Below are 24913 nucleotides of genomic sequence, written 5' to 3' on the forward strand. Positions count from 1 at the left end.
GAGGGGTACATGGGGCAAGGGGGATCTGCCACTAGGGACCACCGCACTCAAAGAAAGCCTCTGGGAAATGGAAACATTAAAATACTACCTCTGAAAGCTTGGAATGTTGTTTTAGATGTGCTATTTGTTACTTCTTAACCTTTTTCAAAATTAGAGAGAGAGAAACTGAGCAAGAAAAAAGTATTACTCACTTCTCATTGTTTTAATGGTAGAATATTAATGACTTAACACATGCCTTTTGAATTTCTTTTGAATTTAAAATGCACATAAATACACAAAAATGGCACCCCTCTCTAGAAAAGCAACAAGTAGGATTTGTAACAGTTACCAGCAATGTATAAGGTGTTAAAAGTAAGAGTGTTACCAGTCATTTAATTTCTTTTGTTCTGTAAACAACATAGGTAACACTGTTACCTGAAATATAACACTTGATCAGTAACAGTGTTTCTTATAAAGCATTCCTTCCAAAAATATCTATCTCAGCACTCTGACCAATAAAAATATATTTTCCAGCTCTACTCTGAGATGTCATCAGGCCAAGTACATCAGTGTTCAGATCAAATAACACTACATACTTAGCCCTTATCTGAAAAAATAAACAGAATAGTGAAAGTTGATTTTGTCACTCAAGGACTCCACCAGGCCATTTTGGGTGATGCAGCATGCCATGGTGACTGTCATCTGGTATGACCTGAAGTGACATTAGACCTTCCTAGTTGCTTTTGGAGGGAATTTTGGAGGTGGGTGGTGGTTGTTGTTTTTACTGTTTTCAAGTGCTACCCTCAACATTTTATTTAAACTTGTATTTATTTAGTGCTGTTGTTGTGAACTGCATTCAAATTGACCTGGTGAACCCATGAATCAGCCACCTCTTAGACACGCGGTCCTCAATAGCTCTGCTCAGGTCTGCAGACTCAGGGTCATGTCCTCTTTAAATAACTCTCCATCTGATATGTGGTCATCCACTCTTCCTACCCCCTTCCACTTTTCCAAGCATTGTCATCTTTTGTTATGCCTTCACATGCCTTCTCATGATGCGTCCAGTGTAGGACAGCCTCCATTTAGTAATATTGGCTCATTGGGAGAGTCCTGGCTTGATTTGTTTTAGGACTCATTTGTTTGTCTTTTTAGCTTTCCACAGTTTCTGGAGAAATCTTCTCCGGCACCCCATCTCAAATGAGTTTATTTTTCTTCTGTCATCTTTCTTCACCATCCTCTCACATCCATACATGGTGATGAGAAAGATGATGGTATGGACAATCTCAACTTTAATTTCAGTTGTGTATCTTTGCATTTCAGGGTCTTGTCTGATTCTTTCTTAGCTGCCCTTCCGATTCTTAATCTTCTTCTGGTTTCTTGAATACAGTCTCCATTCTGATCAATGTTTGATCCAATGTATGGGAAATCTTTATTTCAATTTTCTCATCGTCTACACTGAAATTATGTAAATCCCCTGTGGTCATTATTTCTGTTTTCTTTATGCTCAGCAGTAAGTCTGTCTTTGCACTTTCTTCCTTGACTTTCCTTAGTAATTGTCCCAAGTCTTTGCTATTTTCTGCCAGTAGTATAGTGTCATCTGCATATCATACTGTAGATATTTCTTCCTCCAATTTTTATGCCTCTTTCTTCCAAGTCTAGGCCGATTCTGTGTATGATCTTTTCTGCATACAGGTTGAACAAATATTTATGATTTAATAAGAGTGTGTTTTAAACCAAAAACTTTCAGGTGGGCTTTGGGGCTTGGCGATGGGTTGCATTGAGCCTTTTAAAAAGCCACACATTTAAATTGTGCATTTGGTGTCCATTTCTGTGACTGTATGATGTCAGTGAAATACGTGAAACATGAGACTTAAGTATTTATGTGTCAAGTACTGTGCTGGGCGAGTGCCTGTGTTTCAAGATTGTTGTTTTTGTATTTGTTTCTGTTTGTGTAAACAAAAATACTTTCTTGCAGTAATAGCTATTTCAAAAAAAGGAAAAAGAGAAAGAAAGGAATCCAGACTAGTTTGTCCAGGGACCAAATAATGTTCTTGTTACCCTCTAATGACCTTTTTCCAGCAAAGACCATAGTCTTTTAAAGACTTCAAAAGGCCCCAAGGTGGAGTGGGAAGCTAAATATTTGAACATAATTCCCCCCCCCCATAGCACTCTGTATTAATTTATTTCTTCCTCTGCCACCCCTCCAGCTCAGAATAACTCACTAAATATGCATGTAATGCTTTTAAAAACATTTTTTATATTTGTAGTCACCAAAGATATGCTAAGATTTTATGGGCTCCCTGTAAAATGAAAAGAGAAGCCAATTACACAGGATTCACTTCCAGTGTGTGAAATTCCTTCAGTCCTTCGCTATGGATCCTCTTTTCATATTTCACCAATTACCAGTAATGTCAGAAAGGTTAAAGAAAGTGTTTGAATACACTCCATTCAGGTTGTTATAAACATTATCTCCTGTTTTTCTTGCCAGCAATATCAGAAATGTAAGATAATCGTGTAAATATATAATGTGATTTCTTTAAGAAGATCCCAAGTGACAGTCTTGACTGTAGCTTTTTGTTGTTGGTGGTGGTGTAATTAATTTGGAAAGCCTCTCCTTCATGTTGCCATAGGAGCCTGGTAACAGGCATCAGTGTTTATGGAGGGGGCACATCAACCTCGTTGTCTAGGAGAATATTGTCCACCTCCACTCTGGAGCTGCCCTGGAAATATTTTGATCCCTGCTAATGTCAGTGTTAATGGATGTTCCCTGGAAACAAGAAGGCTGAGCATTCAAGGTATCTTGAAACAATGGGAAAGAGAAGAAGAGAATAATTTTTTTAACCTGTTTGCAAAACATGGCTGAAAAGGTTCAGCAGAACTAACACACACACACACACACACAGTCCAGTTCTGTAAAGTGACCAAAGCTGATTCCATTCCATAGCCAGATCTGAAGCCAGATAGAAATGGATCTAGATAATTCACTTCATCCAGGAACCTCTGGAGTTGGGAGGCCACCACATGTTCCAGAACCTTAATCAGAAAAGGAATATTGGAGACTGGCTGATAGTTGTCTACTGTAGTTGGGTTCAGGGAGGGGCCTCACCACTGCTTCTTTTAGAGAAGATGGAACTCTTGCCTTGATGCAGTGAGGGCATTCACTACTCCTGTTACCCACTCAGCCACTCCCAATCTGGCTGCTTTTCTAAGCCAGGAAAAGTGAGGTTCAAGTGCACATGTGGTGACCCTCACCTCTCCAAGGATCCTGTCCACATCCTCAGTCTGTACAAATTGAAATGAATCCACTAACATGAGACAAGCCTGAGACAAGATTACATTTACTGGACCTGTATCAATGATAGCATCCAAGGTGGAGCAGATCCAAGCAATTTTATCCACAAAGTATTGTGCAAACTATTCAAACTATAACAGAATGCTGCTAAGTTGTTGACCTGCAGTTCCCGTGGGGAAGAGTGTAGAAGGCCCCTGATTGCTCGAGGCAACTCTTCTGGTTGACACCAAGCAATTGCAATGCTGGCAAAGAGATTTCTTTGTTGCCACCACCACCCGCAAGGAGTAAACTTTCCAGTAAGCTCTAGGCCATGTTTGATTGGGCTCGCTCCAAGCTTTCTGCCATCAGTGCTTTAGTCTCCTTCCCCACTGTTTCATTGCCATTAGCTCTTTAGTGAACCAGGGGGCTTGCTTGGCTCTACTCCATGGGAGAAAAATGTTAGGTGGCAGTACAAGAGAATCCCTGTTCTGTCCCTGTCACCTATCTTCAGACAAACACATTCAAACCCAGCAGACTCTGGGATGGGGCACTGGGTGAGGAAGATGGAATCCTGATAGACCCCTGCAACTCTGCCTCCCCACCCACTAAGCCTTGTATGCTACTGTACAGAGAACCCAGTCAGACAAAGCTGGATGAGACTACTTCCCCAGATTCTTCCATCCAGGTCTCTATAATGCAAGCCAGGTCAGTATGCTCATCCTGGATTAAGTACTGGATCAAGGATGTTTTCCCGTTTACCAATCTGGCATTGAGCAACTGCGTTTTCAGCCCATGGGGCCTGTTGCCAGGGCTGTCTAGACTGACAGGTGTGACAGTCTTGGGGGAAACAACCAACCTGTGATTCTCCCTTCTTCCATGATAATAGGACTGTCTCCCCACGCCATATCTCCCTCTGCTCAATAACAGTAATGGCTGCTATCTAAGCTATTCAAGAAAGATTCACACATACCCACCCAGCAACCACATCAATTATAGTTCTGATTTACCCCAGAAGTAGGGTGGAGGTAAACTGATAAACAACAACAACAACAACAACAACAATATGATTTATTTATATTTCCCGCCTCTACCTGTGGATCTAGGCGGGATTACAACAAAAATAAAATTGCAATAAGACAAATAGGCTTCTTCAGTTTAGTTGTGGCTCAGTAGAGGGATAAATGTACCTGAACCCTCTCCCCAAATAGACTCAGAACTTTAGGTCCTACCCAGCTGTTGGATACAATTGTCAAATTAGCTTTCTTTCTGTGGAATTGGGGTGGTGGTGCCATTTTGTCCTTCGCTTCTGGAACAAAACAGTTCTCAACCTGCCCTGAGAACTGTTGACAGAAGAGGTCTGAGAATTCCCAAACCCTTTGGAAGGTTCCAGTAGCACAGTTTATCATCTGCAGTACTTTGCATGTGATTTGTATTCTGTAGCTGAAAATGACAGGCATAGGCCATGATGGTTTGTCAGCATGCCATTAGGTATTGTAGAGCTGGGAGATGTTACTGTTTGAACTACAACTCCCAGAATCCCCCAGTTAGCTATCTTCCTAATATACTATTATCTCAAGTTTTATTTCCTCTCCAATCCTATTCAGGCAATGTGGGCTAGAAAAGATAGCAAACAAGAGCCAAAAAGAGACCAGTCATGGATTACTTTGTACTGGCAGATATTCCTGGCCTCAGTGATAATGTGGTTTTAGTTTGCAGGGGAAGTGTTTATTCTCCCATGCATATTTGTTTATCTTTTTCTAAAAATATACATCTAATACCCATGAGTCTTTCTTCACAATTATGCAATTTCAACACATTCTTAAAACCTTTAAAACATCTCTTGGAAAAATTACTAATCTGGACAAAATCCCTGGATTCTGGGTCACAGTTTGTAGTTCCAAAAAGTTAATTTTGAAGTCTCTGTAAAGTGCACATTGAGACACACTGAAATAATCCCAGGCAGCATGGATCTCAGGAAATGGATCTATTTCATAGAGCCCCAGATACTACATTACCTCTTTTGCTTATGATTAAAAACAAAAAAAAAACAGCCTAACTAGGGGCCCATTCACACTAGAGAATGATAGTACTATTATTCCACTTTAATTGGCGTGGTTCTGCCCTATGGAATCCTGGAACTGGCAGTTCAGGGAGCAGCATTTATAATTCTCAGTCAGTGTGCTCCAGTGCCTCACCCCAGAATTCTGTAAGCTGGAGCCCTGGCAGTTAAAGTGGAATAATATTGCTATAGTTCTGTAGTGTGAACCGATCCCTGATTTCTCTTTTAATTGGGGCTATGTGTTTCACTTACAGCAGAGAGCTTACACTCCATTGAGCCGCAGCCCACTGGCCCACATTTCAGGCAAAATTCAAGCTATCCAAGGTCTCAACTCTCCAAAAGTGTCCACTACCAGCAGCATATGAGAGGTTCTAACTAGACAAATTATTATTATTATTATTATTATTATTATTATTATTATGAAGAAACCTTACAGAAAAAAGCAAGTGCTCTACAATAACAAATGTTTGCGTCTGAGCTGCCCTGCCTTCTCACTGGATGTAAACCTAGTCATTATTTTACCTCTGGTGGAATATAAGAAATACTATGAAAAACTAATGAATAAGATGCTGTTGTTTACACACACAGGCACATACACACTTCCTTGAGGCTGGCAGTTTTAAGCTTATTGTTTTAGAAGCTGCAACCTACCAAGAACATGAATGCTAAAGGGAAGTTCCATTGTTTACAATTTGCATGAACTGTGGGAGTTTTCCCTTGTTTATCACATGTTGATCTGTGCCTTTCCATGATAGTTGATTGCTTTTTCTTATATTTAGCATTTGCTTCATCCCCCCCCCCACTTATAGTTATGTCCCAGAAAATGAGGCAGTTGATCTTTACTATTATTCTTTTTTTCCCCTTCTGAGAGACAAGAAAGTTCTATGGCACCTTAGAAAATAAACTGTTACAACATGAACTCTTATAGGAAACTGTCTGTTTAATTAGGCTTTTTAGATGGATTAAAGATAGGGCTGTTGTACATAAAACATGGATTTAGGAGAAGAAAGCATTTCATCAAGTCAAGGAAAGAATAAGCTTATGGTAAAACAACCTTAGTGCCCTAAGCACTCAATATTTCATGCATACAGCATCCACTCAGGGACATCTTTGTTTCAGCTGAGCCAGAACTTTCTCTGTAGACTTTTTCCACGACCTGAAAAATGCAATCAAATGTTGTTTATGAATTCTGATTCCAAACTATTCCAGTTCTCTCTTTAAAGCTTTCATTGTAAAGTCAAAGGCAATTGTCCAGGCAAACTGAAATGTTCCCCAGGACGAAATATCAAGATAATGGGAGAAACATAAGAGAGTGTCAGAGGTTATACAACCTAGAAAGATTTTTTAAATTTTAAACACATAATTTTTTGGGAGGAGGGATTAGAGGGGTTCATACTTTCCTAGCAATGTAAAGTGTGATGTTTTTCCACACCAGATCCAGAGTCACTCCTCTCTAGCAATTCGGATTGAGGTTAAAACGTCATGTTTTTCCACACCTGGTTGCCTTTCTGTTGTCCTTCTGAAGTGAGAGAGAAGAGAAGTCAGTTTGATTCCAAGCCAGTCACGTGATGCGGACTCAAGCAAAGGGGAGTGAGTGCACATTGTATTACCACACCAGAGCATACTGTGAGGGGTCAACAATTTGAATCGGCCCCCTTGCACATGCTCAGTGGGGCTCTGGACGCTGTCCTCCTTCCCTGCCCCTTCCTTAGCTGTCATCCTTCATGGGGTCTAGGGGAAGGCAGGGGATGATGGGATAGCTCTCTGGGGGTTGCTGGGACCAGGATCAGGATGCAGGAGCAGTCAGGGGATGATGGGATAGGTGGCTGGGGGTTGCTGGGGCCAGGATCAGGATGCAGGAGCAGTCAGGGGATGATGGGTTAAATGGAGAGGGGGCGAGAGGGGGATGCAGGAGCAGTCAGGGGATGATGGGTTAGGTGTCAGGGTGAAGGAGAGGAGCAGATGGGGTCTAGGAGAAAGCAGGGATGATGGGATTGGTGGGAGGCTGAAGGAGTGGAGCAGATTGGGGTCTAGGAGGATGCAGGGGATGATGGGATTGGTGGGAGGCTGAAGGAGTGGAGCAGATTGGGGTCTAGGAGGATGCAGGGGATGCAGGGGATGATGGGATCAGCTGGTTGGCAGAGAGGAGGAGATGGCATGAAGGAGGAGGAGGGGGATGACGGAGCAGGACGCAGGGGCCAAGGGGGGGTGGCATCGGAGTGCTTTTCCCCACCAGACCAAATCGCAGTGCAATCGAAGGCAGCCTGGAAGTGAATTCTCTGAAGCCACTTTTTTCCGTTTTAACCAAAATGAGGGGTGACTTCAGAAATGCTGCTGAAGCAATTCACAAGGGGCTCCCATAGAAATCAATGGTGTCTGATAAAAAGGTCACTTTCCAAGGTGAAACCGCGTTGTTGGAAGTGCAATCACTTTGGAAGTGAGCTGGAACTGAGCCACAACACCACCAAAAAGCTCCGTGTGATATACTCCCCAGTTTCCTCCTCCTCCTCCCACAGTCTCCCTCAGGCTTCAGCTTCCTTAAACTGCTGCAAACTGAATTCAGAGTGCAAAAGTAGGAGAGAAGATGGGGTAAAAATAAACTGGAGAGGATGGGGTGGAATTCTACTCTTCCCAGTAAACTTGGGAAAAACCAAACTGCTGTAGCATCTTGTAGCTTGTAAGTTCTGCCTTATTCTCAACTTTGTCATCCTCACCATACTGTGATGTTGTTGTTTGGTTATACATGTCCCAGTTTTCAGCTTTGAAATGTTGGAAGGTATGGGAGCTGCATAATTCACATTTGCTATTAGTAGATTGCAGATAGTCACTACTAGCAACTAGAAAGCACAATCAGGCAGGCAGGTGGGGAATGAAACCACTGGTTTCTGCAGCATGTCTAATTCTTTAAAAGCTAAATCCATTGGACTGGCTTAGCGCACTGCTGATCGAAATCTCTTTGATTTTCCAGCTAGTACTTTCATGGCAAAAAGTCTTTCTCCTTTATTTTGCAAAGAGTTTTGCAAAATTTCCAGATCAAGAACAAGTGCATGGAGTCAGCTATGTTTGGCTGCTCTGTGAATGTCTCTGCATGCATCTCTTATCTCCTTTCCCCTTTTATTTGCCCTTAGGCTGAGTCATAAGGAAAAGTGTGAAGTGAACTCTAATTAGCTGTCTGCATTTGCAACCAGGAAACAGCTTTGAAAACTGCTTTTGTGAGAGAGGTTTACTGGAAGCTATGCAGAATGACTTGTGGTTATGCTGTGAGTAAAAGAGGAAAAAAAGAGCCCAGTACATTATTAACTGAGGTTAAAAACAAACAGTACATTACTAGCTGAGTATCTACAAGTGGGATCTGAGTCAAAAGTCCCTGCCTTAATTGTTACTGTTCCAGATTCCAGACACTCTGTTCTGTCTTACTACCACTCCATTTTCTGTTTTCATCTGTAATATTCAACATTCCATTGCAAGTTTAGCACTAAGTCCTCATTGACCTCTTTGTTGGTTTTGCCCTCTCAGCACACCCTTAGATTTTGTACCACCACATTTGTAAACCTTGGGGTTTCCCAGCTCCTCTCCCTTGTGTTTCTGTGTAGTGGTATTTTGGTAGCATAAACATACCTTTCAGCTATCCCAATTTGGCTCAGACAATAGTCATGTTTAATCCTCTGTTCCCTACTTTTTCAGCTTCTTTTAGAATGTCCCAGTATCTCTCTCCTCCTCCTCCTGTACCTTGTAAATGGATGCCAGTTTGCGTATCCATGTGTGTAAGATTTAAATTTCGATCCGCGTATCAATGGGAACCTGGCAAATCAACATTTATGTAATCTTTATTGATTTGATGGGTATGTACATTTCCACTGAAGCAGCAAGAAAATGCTTCTATTCCATGGAAGCCATGATTTATGTTTTATGAATATATAGTCAGTAACAATTATAATGTATATTATAATGTTCTTTTCAAGAATGTTTACTCATATTATAGATAATGGGTTTAAAATATGAGAAAGTAAATGAAATACAGTAAAGGGAGGAGGCAAATAAAGAGACAGAATAAGATATCAAAAACATGAATTGGGCAAAATAAGAGAAAGTGTAGAAGGTTCTGACTGGTGTAGGAAATGTCTTCTCCTGAGCAGCCTTGAAATCTGGTATTCTGATGGTAGGATTTATCCTGGGCGCAAAAGTAAATTGAAATTTAAAATTAAGTTGAAATGTGAATGTATCCCAATCTTGGGTTATTGTTTCACATGTCTACCTGTGAAACATATGAATGATATGTGAATTAACATATGTTAATATTGTTAATTAATCTCCATTCATTTTCCAAGGAAATCTGCTTTGATCTTAACAGTTTTCATCTTGCAAAACTTTTTTCTAACTTAACAATAGATTTAGAGGGAAAATGCTTTATGTCAAGTGAATTGAGACTTCTTAGAAGAAAACCATACAATTTGTATGGTAGATATATAATATTATTTGTACAGTGTCAGGCAGCTCAGATGGTGTTGATATGATTGAAGTTCCATATGTATGACTGCAACCTTATATATGCAAAAGTCACAATGTACTCTGTAGGATTTACTTCTCAGCAGACATACTCAGAACTCCATTGCAAATTTCCCCATTAAAATTGGTGGTGATGAGAAAGGCCAGTTAACCACCCTCTTTAATGGAAGATGGTGATACTGTGTGGAGTTTGTTTTTTTAACAGATCTCTTTTTTTTCTTTTTTAACTTTAAATGTAGATTTCTGAAAAATATGGCCTTCCAGCTGAAAAGATCACAAAGCTTTACAAGAAGAGCAAAAAGGGGTAAGAGGAACCTTGTGATTCAAGTTTTTGCAAAAATGCCTTGCAAGTGCCAAAGCAAGACATGGGCGTTTATCAAACGGGGTTTTTCCAGCTCAGATCCAGGGTGACTGCGAATCGAGTGATGCGAATTCACATTATAATGTTAATGTATTTTCACACCTGGTTCCTTTCAATGGGAGCTCCTCCCGTGGTGCTTCCGCGGTGCTTCCAGACTGAATCCTTACTGGCTCCTCATTTTGGAGAGTTCTCTAAATAAGTGAGTTGACAGGATTCACATTCAAGCTCGCTTCAAATTCACTGCGAATTGGTCTGGTGTGGAATGACACTTTGTTTGTGCTCTGGTACACCACTGCAAAACCCTGGGTTGCAAATTTCCCATGATGCCATGCTGCAATTTTGCCCCATTTGCTTCCGGTGCTCCCCCCGAATGAATGCATTCACGTTTTAACATGGACAGGAGACATGCTGGCGAGGAGGGGGTAGATCGGGGGGAGAGAGAAAGGGAAAAGAGGGGGCAAAGAGAGAGAATGGGGTTAGTAAAGTTTCTAAAGGACTCTTTGGGGGTGGGGGGCAGGATGTCCTCCAAAGTGGGGCCAAGGTGGAGGCAGGATTTACTTCCAAATAGAACTGCAGTTTCTACACTGATTATTGTGCAGTGAAAGAATTTATTAATAATAATAATAAATCACTGCAAAACAACAACAACAACAACAATTTTGCCAATGGGTGATACATTTGTATGAAGCAGAGGGCATTTAGAAATAGGTGACATTCCCTATCATTCACGTGAGGCTAGGGATGGAGGGTAGGTCCAGATGACAGATCTAAAGGGAAAGAAACAGAAGGCTGGAGAGAGAGATGGAACTCCCAGAATTCCATAGCCTTGAGCCAAGAACCCCACAACAAACTCCAACTCCCATAATAATAATAATAATAATTTATTTTTAAAATGATAATAATAATTTATTATTTTAAAATAATAATATTAATAATAATTAATTTTAAAATAATATTAATAATAATAATAATTTAAGTTATTAGTTTGCTGAGGCACCAGAGCTCTCTGGCAGAGAAGGATCAATATCTCAGGACACTACAGTTCCCAGAATTCCATAGCAATGAGCCAGGACAGTTAAAGTGAAGTCAAACCGGATTATCTCCCCAGTGTGGATGCAACCTAAGAGAAGGCAACTGTTACAAAAGGAAGGAGAGATGTAGATGAAATAGATGAGGAGAATGACATGAGGATAGATGTTGATGTGGCTGAAATGGATGGGTGCTCTGACACGGAGGACCCCTTTGAATTTGGCTGCCAGGGATGGGAAAATAGAAGGGAGGAAGAAAGGTGAAGCTGTCATTCACGTGAAAGTGGAACCAGGCTCCCTTCTTAACCCTGGAAGTGCAAAGGTTCAAGATGCATCCAGACCCCCACTGAGCATGTGCAAGGCTCCCAGTTCCAATTGTTGAATCCGCATGGTATGTTGTAATACAATTTGCACTCACTCCACTTTGCCTGAATCCGCATCAGGTGACTTGCCTTGGATTTGATTCCCCTCGATTCGGAAGGGCAACGGAAGGGCAACCAGGTGTGATAAAACACTCACGTTATAACATCAATTCACATCGTTCGACCCACAGTCACCCCTGATCTTAGCTCCAATAACCTCCGTGTGATAAATGCCCTTGATTCATTTGTGCTAGCTAAGTGATGATGAAGCAATTCATGCTTCAAATATAGCATTCAAACACTACAAGTCAGAGGTCAGAGTAATGACTGAACTGTGTGGTTTCTGCTAATTACGCACTGCACTTTACAGCTATAGAAATCTTGGTACAAGTGCTGACTCAGACATATCTTATAGGAGAGGGAAGGTGTCTAACGTTACTTTGAAATGTGGGAGCTGCTGCAATTCTGTACCACGCAGGTCACATGGCAACCCCAGGGATCACAAGGGATAAGCCCATGTTGCAGCTTCTCCCCTGTTTGGTATTCTCACACATTAGGCGAGCAGTTTGGAATAGGGCTAGAGTTTGGGTAATTACTTTTTACGAGTAATCTGTCTACATTTGCTTCTCATGTCAGTGTTTTAAAAGTAACGCATTGTGTCAATCTGGCTGCTGTGTTTTGAACTAACTGAAGTTTCTGAACTTGGTACAGAGGTATCCCAATGTACAGTGCATTGTGGAAGTCCAACTTTGAGGTTACCAGTGTATGCACTGCCATCTTTAGGTTCTCTAGCAATAGGTAAGGCGCAGCTAGAGTAATAGCCAAAGCGGATTTCAAAAATACACCATGACAAAAAGGAACAATACTGTTCATTCGTTCATTCATTCATTCATTCAATACGTAATATTTCCTAGAAACTTTTAAGAGGGATTTGGGAGCACTTTTTTCCAAGTTTCATTCCATTTCACTATCCATATTAACACTTTTTTAAAGAAACAGAAAAGAAATGAGTTCTTCACCAAGGGTGGAAGAACTGTGGCCTTCCAGAGGTTGTTACTCTGCACTTCTCTCTGCCCCAGACTGCATCAGTGGTCAAAAAAGTTGACAGTCCAATTTGTGGAGTGCCATAGTTTACCATGTTGCATGAGAGTTGGGAGGCAATCACACACACACACACACACACACACACAGTGTGACCCTGGGTGAGGAGGAGTGATTCCCATGTTAATCTGTGTATTGTTCTGTTGTTGATGGACTCCTCAGGGTAGGAGGATATGCAAAAGAGGATTAGTGTCTGCTAATTGGTGATCATTGTTTTGCACAGTTTACACAGAAAGAAATACTACTGTGTTCAGTGGGAATTACAGTTTGTATCCAAAGCTGAAACTCCAGAAAGTAATATGTGGCACTATGGCCTGTGTCAAAGCAATAACACAAATGACAAACACAAATGTTCAAAACAGTTACACACATTCAAAAATCCCTTTGTCCATCTGAATTTTGCTAATGTATTGCATTTTAATTGCAGGATCCTGGTCAACATGGATGATAACATCATTGAACATTATTCCAACGAAGACACTTTCATTCTAAACATGGAAAGCACAGTGGAAGGCCTCAAGGTTACATTAACGGAGATCTAGCCTAGATTATTGTGCAGCCCTGGAAGTCACAGCATTTCACACTTATATCAAGGAAAGGAATGTTCCACTAAGGCCCCAAAGACTCACTGAGGCTAAGAAGAGAGGCTGTTACAAAACTCCACTAACTACGTTGTTCACGTTTAGCAAAGGGGATAAAAAATACCTCTTAGTTACTGACAAGTGATTTTAAATCAAGATGTACCAACATACCATCACACCGTTCCTTATTTATTGCTTCCCACTTTGCAGTATGTAAATAATCTGTGGACCCCAGACTTCATGATCCTAACCACTGCAAGGAAGAAAAAATGACTTTTTTTTAAAAAAAAAGAAAGAAAGTTTGATACAATGAATTTTAAAAATTACATCAGTTCAATTAGTATTTGTAATAAAATTACACCCTCCAAAATAAATAGCTAGAAGATCTGATAGTATTTTTTGTGCAGAGCTAGTGATGGGGAAAGTAGTTTGATTATCTTCCCCTTTACTAAATTCGTATCGAGTCCTGAGAAATGTATAGCTTAGTCACATGCCTCCAAGTGTTTCTCTGTACGTGGCAAATAAGGACTGTAGTGAGATGGCAGGTAACTTGCAAGAAAAATGCCTTCCATTTCAACCTCTGTACATAGTGTTTATAATATGTAATAATATATTTTTCCTGTGTATGCTGAATTGTTTACTGTCACTCTGTTTTATGGTGGGATTTGATGCTGATAGGTTTTTTTTGTTTTGTTTTGTTTTTTTGCTGAGAACAGACCTAAATTGAATGGTTAATTCCAGCTTGAGTAGACTCATTGAAACAATAAGAATTTGGTAAGTCAGCACTTATGTCAATTCATTTGGTTTAGTGGGTCTGCTTTAGTTGGAATTAACAGTTGGAAACAGGCTAGACGTTTCAGAAAGATGACCATATCTTTTCTATGGAACCCCTATTGGAATATCAAAAGTTCTCATCTGGCATTTGCTCCACAAACTAATGCAGCATTAAAACTTTTCTGGTCTCATTCATCCTGAAACACCCAGGTGATGTGCCATGTTGCTTCATTCTTCCAATTCCTGAATTATGTATCCTTTATCTTCATCCTTGAATTTTTCTGTTCCTTTTCCTGATGCATTTAGCAGCATGAAGCAGCTCAAATGACAGCAGCTCACGTCGTCATAAAATCATATAAGTACAAAGGCAGCATGGGTCTCCTCCATTTCCCTGCTTATTTCAGAATCTATAGTGCAAAAGACAAATTCAGCATCCCTGATGGATAGTCATCCAGCTTCTGGTTAAATGCCTCCAGCAAAGGAGAGACCATCAACTCCCAAGAGTTCCACTAGAGTTTTGTTAAGAGGTTTTGACTGAGGGTTAGTGAAATCTCTTCCCCTGCATTTTCCATTCCTTGGTCTTAGTCCTGCCAGAGAACAGATCTGCTCCATGTTCTCTATCTTCTTTTGATATGTATATGAAGACCACGATCATGCCTCCTTTAGTAGAGGAATAGAATTGGATCAGGGTAGCTGTGGCTTGTTATCTTGTTGTTCTAAGTGAAATCAAGTAACAGCAAAGATGCATTCATGTAGCATTGTGGATTTCAGGAGGATTTGGAGTGATGCCATCTGTTTGTCAGTGCAAGTGGTAGCAAAAAAGGGACTGCATACTTATGGGCATGTTATGGAAGGAGAACTTGCATACAGAGGCTTATTCCCCCCCCCCCAGTGGAACTGGAACAGTTTGTATGCCAACCAGGAAGCAAGGAGGCTGGCAAGGTACTTATTTGTATACTTGAAAGGATGTAGGTGGTGCCCCATAACTGCTTATGGTCCTTTGCCTGCCTCACCCTTCTTCCTAAACACCTTCAGCCCCCCCCCCCCCCAAAAAAAAACACTCCTTGTGGCTCACCTTGTCACTAGTTGTAGTCTCCTGGTCTACAAAGCAGGAATTCAAGAAGAGCTTTTTATGAATGACTCCTCTGTGGATTTTGTTTATTTAGTAAAATGGACTGGCACGTCTCAATGGATCACATGCTAAAATGTAAATATAATAATGTACATACCCTTTTCTTGAATTGGGTCTGAATGTACATGGAAGTCCAAGTTGTAGATTTTAGGTTTTGTGGGATTATGGTATTCCCCCTCTCTTATGTGTATATATTAGGCAGATTTTCATTGCATTCATGAGACTGCTGAGGAAGGACTACAGCTGAGTGGTGGACATCCTCCTTTGTAATCTGAACTTTCAAGTTCAGTCCACAGGATCTCCAGTGAGGGCTGGAAGAGACTGCCGTGAAGAGCTGCAACTAGTCAGTGCTGGACCACAATGCCAATCTTCCTGGTTGAGGATGATGAGAGTTGTAGTCCAAATGCCTGGAGGATGCCAGGTTGAGGAAAGCTGCTTTCAGACAATACGGAGCTAGCTCAGCCAGTAGTCTTAATTCAATTTAAGGCAGTTTATGCCACCTGCTTTCACATGACACAATGAAATAAAGAGAAGCTCTCAGCAAACTCTCCCCAAACATAAAAGCATCCCCACCGCTTTCAGATACTCTGTTGTCCATTAGCTTCCTTGAACTAAGAGTAAGAGAACTGCATTGCCATTTATTTTTGGATTTGTTTTAAATTCCCTTAGGCCTGAAAATGTGAAATAGAATGTGAAATGAAATCCTTAAAATTCTTCCTTATATAAGCTTTGAGAAGCTGAGCGTAGGATGCTAAATTGAGAAAATGACCAGGGGGATGTGGCTTTTTGGAGGGGGAAATGTGAATAGATGTAAATAAGTTCAAAACACATTTTTAGATTAACCCATTTCAAAGCCAAATGAGACAACCCTAAAATGGTGGTGTATAGGGAAATGTCTTTTAAAGATTTGTGGTATGTAGATTAGTTTGACCTACATTGCCAGAGAATTTACTGACACTTATGCTCTTGTAGCATCTTGGGCCCTTTAGATTTTTCCAGGCTGTGAATGATAGGATATTCCGGATAAATTCAAGAGCATCACTGGTCATAGTTTGAAGGTCACTTTATTTATTTAGGTCAAAATTTTATATTTCTACATCCGACCAATATTGCTTTTTTAAAAGCTGAAAAGGACAACTCAGGATAGTTGCCCTGAAGCTACAGTGCATGCAAGACACTATTAGAAATAAACAGCCTCATGATTTGTGTATACAGTATTTGCAAAAGCATGACTGTTCCTTGTTGTCAGGCAACACTTTAAGTGCTGATACATCTGTAACCAAGCATATTCTGATTGAGCCTTGCTTGAGAACTGATTGAGATTACAAAACCTTTTGATGGCAAGCTGATATTTTCTGCCTTGAGGAACTGCATGGCAGGATGGAACTGAAAAGATACTTTGAAGGAGAGTGGATCAGGGTATGAGAAGTAGAGAAAATTAACATCTGGTAAGGAGCCTCTGTTTGGAAGGGAGCTGACATCCTCAGAATATGTGAGAGAGGAGAAAATAATAACCTAACCTTTCTCTTCTACAGTTCAATACTTATTAAGCTGGCTGCTTAGCAGGTCACTGAATAACACCTTTAAATAACATAGCTGCCACACTATAGTGATGTCAGCATGTCCGTCCAACCAATTTTCATGCTGTGCTACAACTCGTGTCTTTATCTGGTTATGGCAATTGCTAGGGCAATAAGATCTGCTCCATTACTTTTCCTCTGTGTGTGCAATCGTTTAACCTTCTGGCATTTTTGTTTTTTTAAAATCATCCTTTTGATGGTCATGGAAGAAGAAGAATCTCCCCCAAGCTTAGCCATTGTTTTCTAGCTTTTGTTGTTGGCAACAAATGCCTATTTTTAAATACAAATGACTTTGATATGTATACAGAAACATTTGATTTATAATTGAGCCATTTTGCCAACATTTCCCCCTTGTTTATTTTCCTGAACCTGTTAGAAAGCTGCAAAAGGAATGCAGTTGCTTGAGTTCAGTTCCCTTAATAAAGAGGAAACCGGGGGGGGGGGGGGGGGCCTGTGGTTATGAATTCAGCTTTCAAGCTTTTAAAGTGTATAGCATTTAAAATGTTTGTCCTTCTAGTAACCCTTTACCCTTTCCTCTCTCCCTCCCCAACATCTCTCCAGGAAAATGGTGACATGATACAAACAAGAGTGTTTGTGCCAAAAATTCTGTGTGCAGTCCCCATCTCTGGAAAGCAAGGAAGTTCTATGTTTAAACAGTGTGTGCTATTTTATTCTAAGAAAATAGTCATGTAACTTAATAGTTTTTTTTAAAAGGGGGGGATGGGAATCTATAAACGTATAAATAATACAGGTTTATTTTATTTTTTGTACAATTTTTAAGAAGGAAATAAATATTCATAAGCTATAAACACTTGTTGTTTTTCACGTCTGGTACATGGTTTTACTGTGCGTAGAATCTTTACTCACATATATTCAGATAGGATTACATTGTATGTGACTCTCCCACATACCTTGCGTTTGGCCCATGGTCCTTCATTAACACAGCTTAGGAAGGTTACTTTTGTTCCTAAATCATGTCAGCAAGAAAGTGAGGCTTTTCTCTTGTCTCTTCCAGCCATGAATCAAACCTGCCTTAGTAGACATGTTTACATATTGTGTAAGCAAACAAACAAAAAATTAAAATTCATCCAGGGACCATACCCTGCAACATTTTGCAGATGAAAACCAGGACATGTCTGGCCAAGCAACATGAGAGTGTGGTCAAGATGGCAAAAGTTGATGAGGAAGAACAGACAAATTAAGAGAAGATGTAGCAGTTTGCTTTTGCTTGCACCTACTGGAAAGGGAAAGGTTTCATGTTCCCCTTCTCCTCTCTCCCCACTGAATTAATTCAGTGCAAACCACTTTTGCACTTTGCATTTAGTTAGCAGCAGTTCCAATAAACTGAGGACAAAAGGCAAAAGTGGGAGGTGAGAAAAACTGGAACATTTTAAAAACAGTTAAGTAAGTGAGAGCCTTATGACACAAGAAAACAAAGTGGAAATGGAGGAGTTAAGTGCACAGCTTAAAAAAGCGACTTACCACTGCCAAATTCAATTCTAAATCAGGATGTATCTTGATATTACCATACACATTTTGCTGCTGGTGGTGGTGGTGGTTAAATAAATCCTGGTTAACCTCCAGCTAGAATCCAAGCTCAGACGGCTGATTTGCAAAGCCGGGAGCTTCCCAGTTTTGAAAAGAAGCCGTCTGAGCTTGGATTCTAGCTGGAAGTTATCTGGGATTCACCCAGCTGGGGGCGGCAAAATGTGTGTGATAATATCAAGATACATTCCAAATTAGAACTGAATTCGGCAAGGATAAGTCACTTTTTTTAGCTGTGTGCTAAACTCTGGTGTCAGAGATGATCAGCTTCTTGGTGCCTTCCCACATGACATCGTAGTGCTTCAGTTCTCTTCCTGCACGAGATGGTTGTGAAACCATGTTTTGTTAAATGGAAATTGTTTTGCTAGAAAAAAGTTGTGCTTTTACATCCATCTCCTGCAAGAAGAGAACTGAAGCACTAAGCTGCTACTCTCCAGCGTTCTTCCTGCTTTGTTTTCCTGCGTGATGAGACAACACAGGATTAATCAGGAGGACTCTCTCTGCCAAATTGGGACAGTTGGCAGGTATAGTGTACTTGGAACTGCAACTAATTATGATTTCTGAGCAAAATTCCAAGCTTTGTTATTTCTAACTAACATAACTTACAAGGAGGGGAAGACCATGTATGAGCTTCTTGAAGGAAGGGTGGAATAAAAGGTAATAAGCATCTCCTATGATTGGAGTAGCTACTTACACATCAGCCCCTCCAGAACAAGAGGACAAAAGGGAACACCATTTTGCACAAGGTTTACTCATACTAATTTGTGTATGTAGAGACACAAATGTAAAAATAATGGCTACAGTTAAATAGAAGTGCAGTAGATCTTCCCATAGTGGGGGAAGTGGTGACCTGTGTGTTTGCTCAGTCCAGGTGTTCCCTGTGAATGGATAACTTCAGAATCCCGTCAAGGTTTGCTCTTCTCATGACACTTGGGCAGGGCAAACCTTCAAATACAACAGGGGTAGCCAACCTAGTGCCCTCCAAATGGCTTACATTGCAATCATCATAATCATGGCTACCCTAGCTCTGACAGGAGAAGACATCATAGCACTGGCAAGGTAAGAAATAAATAAGGTATACATGAATCTTCCCAAATGACTGCTCCCCTTCCACAACACAATGGAAACTTCCAGAAAACCTAGCTACAGCAGAATGTTTATTAGTAGGCAAGAACATTTAGGAAGTGTTGTGTAGGACTTTTTAGTTGCAAATCTTGGGTCTCCACTGTACACTGGTTTTGATAAAGATTTTTGAGGTTATGTATCCATATAAGAAAACAGAATAATAATTATGCTCAGGTGCAATCAGTAATTCCAGTATGAAAAAAAGCACCAGGTCACAAAACAGTTTACAATACAAAAATTATTCAAAATCTAACATTTAAAAACAATATTTGTTCAGCAGTAATACAGTAAAAAAAAAACTTACTTCCTTTAAATAATACTGTTCATATGTTTGGCACTGTAAAAGACATTGTCACAAATACATATCTTTTCCTTTCCTTTTTTTGTTTTTTGTTTTTAAACCAATGCTCTTTGCTGCTTTTAAAATGTTTATATGCTATACCCACTGCACTATAATTTCACATTAAAAACATATTCTTTTTTGAAAGAACAACAACAAACAGCAATGACAATCAGTTGCCAAACTGCTGTGTGGTAAGTAATAACACACCAATTCTATTAAAAATCTCTCTCTCCCTAATGGGATGGACCACCATCTTTAAAATTTGATTTTTATGCTGAATCTCAGGCCAGCTCCACTTATCTCACACAACCATAAATCCACATCCCTTCCAGTTTGTGAAATAAAGATTGATAATGACTTTGACCTGTGTTCCGAGTAATCTCCAATAAAGCAAAACTGTAGATTTAAATAATCTTCCAGGTATGAAGTTCAGTTCAAGGGAAGGTAAATATATTTAAGTCAGTGTTAAGGACTGCAGTTCCTCGAATCTTACAATTAAAAGGGAGAATTTGCAAGCTGCAGTCAATAACAACAACAATCACAATTGCTGCCACCATGACTGCCACTATTAGCAAGGAGGAACTAAAGCTCCAAGCCTAACCTACAGTCTGCTCAGGGACTAGGGAACCAGACAGAAGCTGGTGGCATTTGTATGTAACCTTGCATGGTCTTTTAGTCTTTCCAAAGAAAAGGAAGGCCTTGGGGAGTGGCTTTTTGTCAGGACCTGTCACTTGTGGGAAACTGCTGGTCCCCAACCACTTTGGCAAAACCCATAGGCAGCAACCTGCTTGCTTTGGCCCCACCGGTACTGAGTCCTGCTCAGTGTCAGATCCCTGCTCTAGACTTGGAAACCAGCTTGCCACTGTCACTGCAAAGCAGAGGTTCTCAATCTTTGGTCCTTCCACTGTTTTGGACTTCAGTTTCCACAAATTCCAGCCAGCATGGCAAATGGTCAGGGATTCTGGTCAAAAGTAGAGACCCATTGTCCCAGAGGATCTGAACAGTATTGATATGAGGCACTGCGGGAAATTAACCCAACAGAAAGCCTTCCTAGATGCATCCACTGCTGTTAGGTAAATCTGCCATGGGTCACATCTTACCACTGCCCTGTCTCAAATCAGTGCTGTGAAATTTTACTTTTTTGGACTACAGATCTCACTGCCCATTCTGACAGGGCTTTTCTGGGAGCCATAGCTTTTTTTCCCTTGTTGTTGAAAACCTGTCTGAAATTTGGATTGAGACTCTGTAAACATGTGGGAGAGGTGTCTATGAATCTTACCAAGGGATCACATTTTCTCCAGCAATGACCACTGAGTAGCAAAGAGCAGGCATGGTTTAAAAAAGAAAAGGAAAAGCATCAGGATTGTGAGATAATTACAGATAAAAATAGAATTTTCAAGCAGATTATAACAACAAATCCCAATTTTATAACTACAAATCCCATTTTTAAAATAAACAAACAAGGAAAGCAAGTTTCCTATACAACCCCAAAACAATTGCATCAGTGTGCAACTAGCAACAGGGAAAAGAATCAGTTTAATGAACATGCAAGTCAGTGCACTGTTTCTATAAGCCGAACACTAATGTAAGAAGTGAGTTTTAAGTGGGTTTCCCCCCATTATGTTCACAACAAATTTGCTACTACCAACACATACTAGGATCACATGTCAGTACTGTCTTAAAAATGCAAACCAACACAGGTAAGACTTTCACAGAATCTGCATACCCTATGTATACGGGGAGGGAACATTTCAACCAAATGGAAACTATTGTCAACATAGATAAAAGTCACTCTCTGAACAATAAATATGGGTGCATTTGTCAGTATAAGAAAAGTTTATTCCTTTCACATTGAAAACTCTAGAAATGTCTTAGCAAAAAGCATTTAAAAAAGGAAACAACACTGGCCATGCTTTGGAATATTGACATTACTAGCATCCATCAAATCAACTCTACTTTCCCACTGAACACTGGTTTTATTCTACAGGTTTCACCCATCATGCGGAACATTTAGAAGCAACATATACTGTGATCTGATCCAAGAAGGGAGATACATCCATGTCTATGGAGGAATTCCGCAGCTAGATCAGGAACCATGCTACATAGATAGGATAGTGACAATAAAGGTGCAGTTGCCTTCCAGTCTGCAAACAGAGGTGTCACTGATTTGCAATGTACCAAGAGATGCATAGCTGACTTGCAATGCACATTCAGATTTGAGACATAATGGGGCTACTGCTTACATCAGACAGTACCCCTGATCCAGAGCAAGCTGGCTGCTAGCCCATTCTGCTAAACATAAGTTTCGGATATAACAGGGATGTAGCCAAGGGGGGGGGGTCTTGAGGTCCGGACCCCCCCTTCCATTAGAAAAATGAATGGTGTGTGCTGCTGCGCCGCCGCGCCCAAGCCCCATTATAATGGTGGCACTTAGTCTGGACCCCTCCTTCCTAAAATCCTGGCTACGTCCCTGGATATAAGTTTGTCAAGAATAAGTTGGTGCATTGCTTTTGACTAAACTTAATAATGATCAGCTTTCTTCTGGACTGGGACACATGGGAATGGGGGTGCATGTTCTTGCTATCCATGGAACAGAAATCTTGCAATCCATGAAGCAGCTTGCCTTTTATCCTTATATTTGTTCCCAAGTCACTTTGCATTTCTGAAATTTCAGCACTGACAATGGTGTAAGAAAATACCTCTCTGAATATAAGAACAAAACTCAAGGTTCATCACCACTAACCCCTTGCTTTACCAAATTTTGAAAGGATATAGTGAAATTAGCTACAGAGACAAAGGGAACTGTACCTGCCATTAGCATTCTAGATATCATATTTACTTGCAAATGTTAAAGCAGACCAATCAGTAGGAAGAATTAAACATGACTGCATTTTCTTTGTGGCGTGAATGCAATAAATTAGTTCCAATTATAGCAAATTCAATTAGTCAACTGTTGAATTTTGAGTTGACATGTAAGTAAGTGTTATTGATTCAGTGTGTCTACTCTAGTTGGGATTAACAATAGTATTCAGGTGTGCACACACATTTTCTACAACTGTGTAAAAAAAAGCTAAAATTTTGACAGTTAAGTTTATGTTCACTGGACAGACTCACAAGCAAGAAGAGGGAGGGAGGGAGGGAGGGAGGATCTTCATTGCAACTTTCTAGCCTTTAGCCAGTCAACCTATTTTAAGCACAAAAATGAAGCACAACTCTAATCACACAGCCTCTAAGCTTTAAGCTTTAATGGCACACCTGCAACAACAGCATCCCCTTCCTATTTTACCTCTGAGGATGAATTCTCAGAGACAACCCTGACCTGTTGATTTTGTGATGTCTTGTTCTGTTGAACAAGATCTAGATGTCTAGTTCTTTGCTGAACTAGAGAAGGACATATCTCATGTTCATTCAGTAATTATTCTCCTTGAATTCCCACTTGTATCTTTTTTTCTGAAACAGTTTGAGCATGCAGGCCTTCATGTTAAAAAAGAGCTGTGTCTCACACTCTTGCAAAATAACATAGATGAAATGTTTTTAGTAGCTCATCTTCTATTGGTGTCTTTTAAAACTTCTGTCACTGTCCAGCTAGTATGTGTGTGCACACGTGCCATGAAATATATATCTATAATGGAACAGGTCAGTGAGCCTTTTAGTGCATTAGTCTGTCAACAACAAATTCCTTCATATCCCATTTGGAACACAGCTCTGTGCAGGGATAACTGTAAACTCCATACATAGCTTGCACCGTATGAGAGTTCTACATGCAGCTTCTGCTAAATGTATATGTTGCAAACTATGGTTTAATATTACATACTAGTCTACCCTGAATTTGGAATGTATCAAGTGGCCCATAGGCAGGTTTTGTTATTGTTGTGTGCCTTCAATTCATTTCCAACTTATACACACCATAAGGCAAACCTATCATGGGGTTTTCTCGGCAAGATTTGTTCAGAGGAGGTTTACCCTTGCCTTCCCCTGAACAGTAGGTTAGAAGCAGGCCAGATAAGGATGGGAGTTTGCCAACATGATTCCTGGGAGGAAAAAAAAAGGTCAATTTCCATTTTCTGCCTTGTCTACCTATAGTCCTTCATCTAGATGATCATCTAAGTTCTTCCTGATTGGGAACAAAACTGGTTGCTTTCCTTGAATTGCATTGATTCTACTAGCTTTGTAGAATTGATACTCATATAAAAATGTTTAAAAGTCCAAGCATTGGGAGCTCCAGTAGAAGCAATATTCCATTTTGTGGAATCAAAAACAGTTGTCACATTCAGCTGTGGGTCATTTTTTTAAGGTTCCACTAAAGCTACATACCTCTTTTTGGATGCTGCTTCAGGACAATACATTGCAAAAGGGGTTATCTTCACATTAAAAAATAAAATCAGATGTAACATCAGCAGAGGAAAATAATGTATTATTAGAGTTTGGAGGGGGGGTGTTGTTCCATTTGCACAAGCTGTAGAACATTTGTTCTTGTGATTCCAAGGTTGTACAGTTGGTTGAACAACCAATTCTGCAACTGGTGTCTTGACTTATTTGACTTGTATCCCTGCTTCCTGCCATAACTGGGATTCATATTTTAGCATAAGTTGGGTAACTAGAAACTGTGTAGGATTTCTTCTCTGCCCCTATGTGCCTATTCTAACTAGGTGTCTGAAACAGGGGCAGCTGGTGGCACCCATGTCAATGGAGTGGTAAATCCACACCAGTTTTTATTCTGAATTTTAAAGAAGCTAACCAAAGTGTAGTGGTTTGAGCTAGGACTCTGGAGACCATGGTTCAAATCCCCACTTGGCCATGGAAACCCATTGGGTGACCTTGGTCAGGTCACACTCTCCCAGCCTCACAGACAGGCAAAGACAAATCTTGCCAGGAAAATCCTGTGATAGATTCATCTTAGGGTCACCATAAATTAGATAAAGCCTTGAAGGCACACAACAGCAATTCAAGGGGATGAACCCATTCTGGAGATTCAGCAACCCACTGACATGGAATCCACCAGCTGTCATGGTCTGTGCACTAGTGGAATGATCCCATGAGAATGACTCAATTGAAATCTGTACTTTCTTGTGTGAAAACATAGAAATAAAAGCAAAAGTGAGAGAGGATGATTTCAATCTACCTCCTTCCCTGGTGCAACTTCCCACAGCATTGCAGAGTCCCCAG

At 40.4% G+C, this 24913-nt stretch overlaps 1 protein-coding gene across 1 annotated transcript in view; it reads left to right on the top strand.

Moving 5' to 3' along the window:
• Window positions 1–17171, top strand: part of GRHL2 (grainyhead like transcription factor 2) — a 115014-nt gene extending 97843 nt beyond the window's left edge. The window contains exons 15-16 of the mRNA XM_042465969.1: window positions 10055–10119; window positions 13095–17171. Coding sequence (XP_042321903.1) covers window positions 10055–10119; window positions 13095–13209 — 180 coding nt within the window. The 3' untranslated portion in view covers window positions 13210–17171. The remainder of the gene's footprint in view (window positions 1–10054; window positions 10120–13094) is intronic.
• Window positions 17172–24913: the final 7742 nt, after the last annotated feature.

This window comes from Sceloporus undulatus, chromosome 4 (assembly GCF_019175285.1).
Source record: "Sceloporus undulatus isolate JIND9_A2432 ecotype Alabama chromosome 4, SceUnd_v1.1, whole genome shotgun sequence".
Taxonomy (NCBI): domain Eukaryota; kingdom Metazoa; phylum Chordata; class Lepidosauria; order Squamata; family Phrynosomatidae; genus Sceloporus; species Sceloporus undulatus.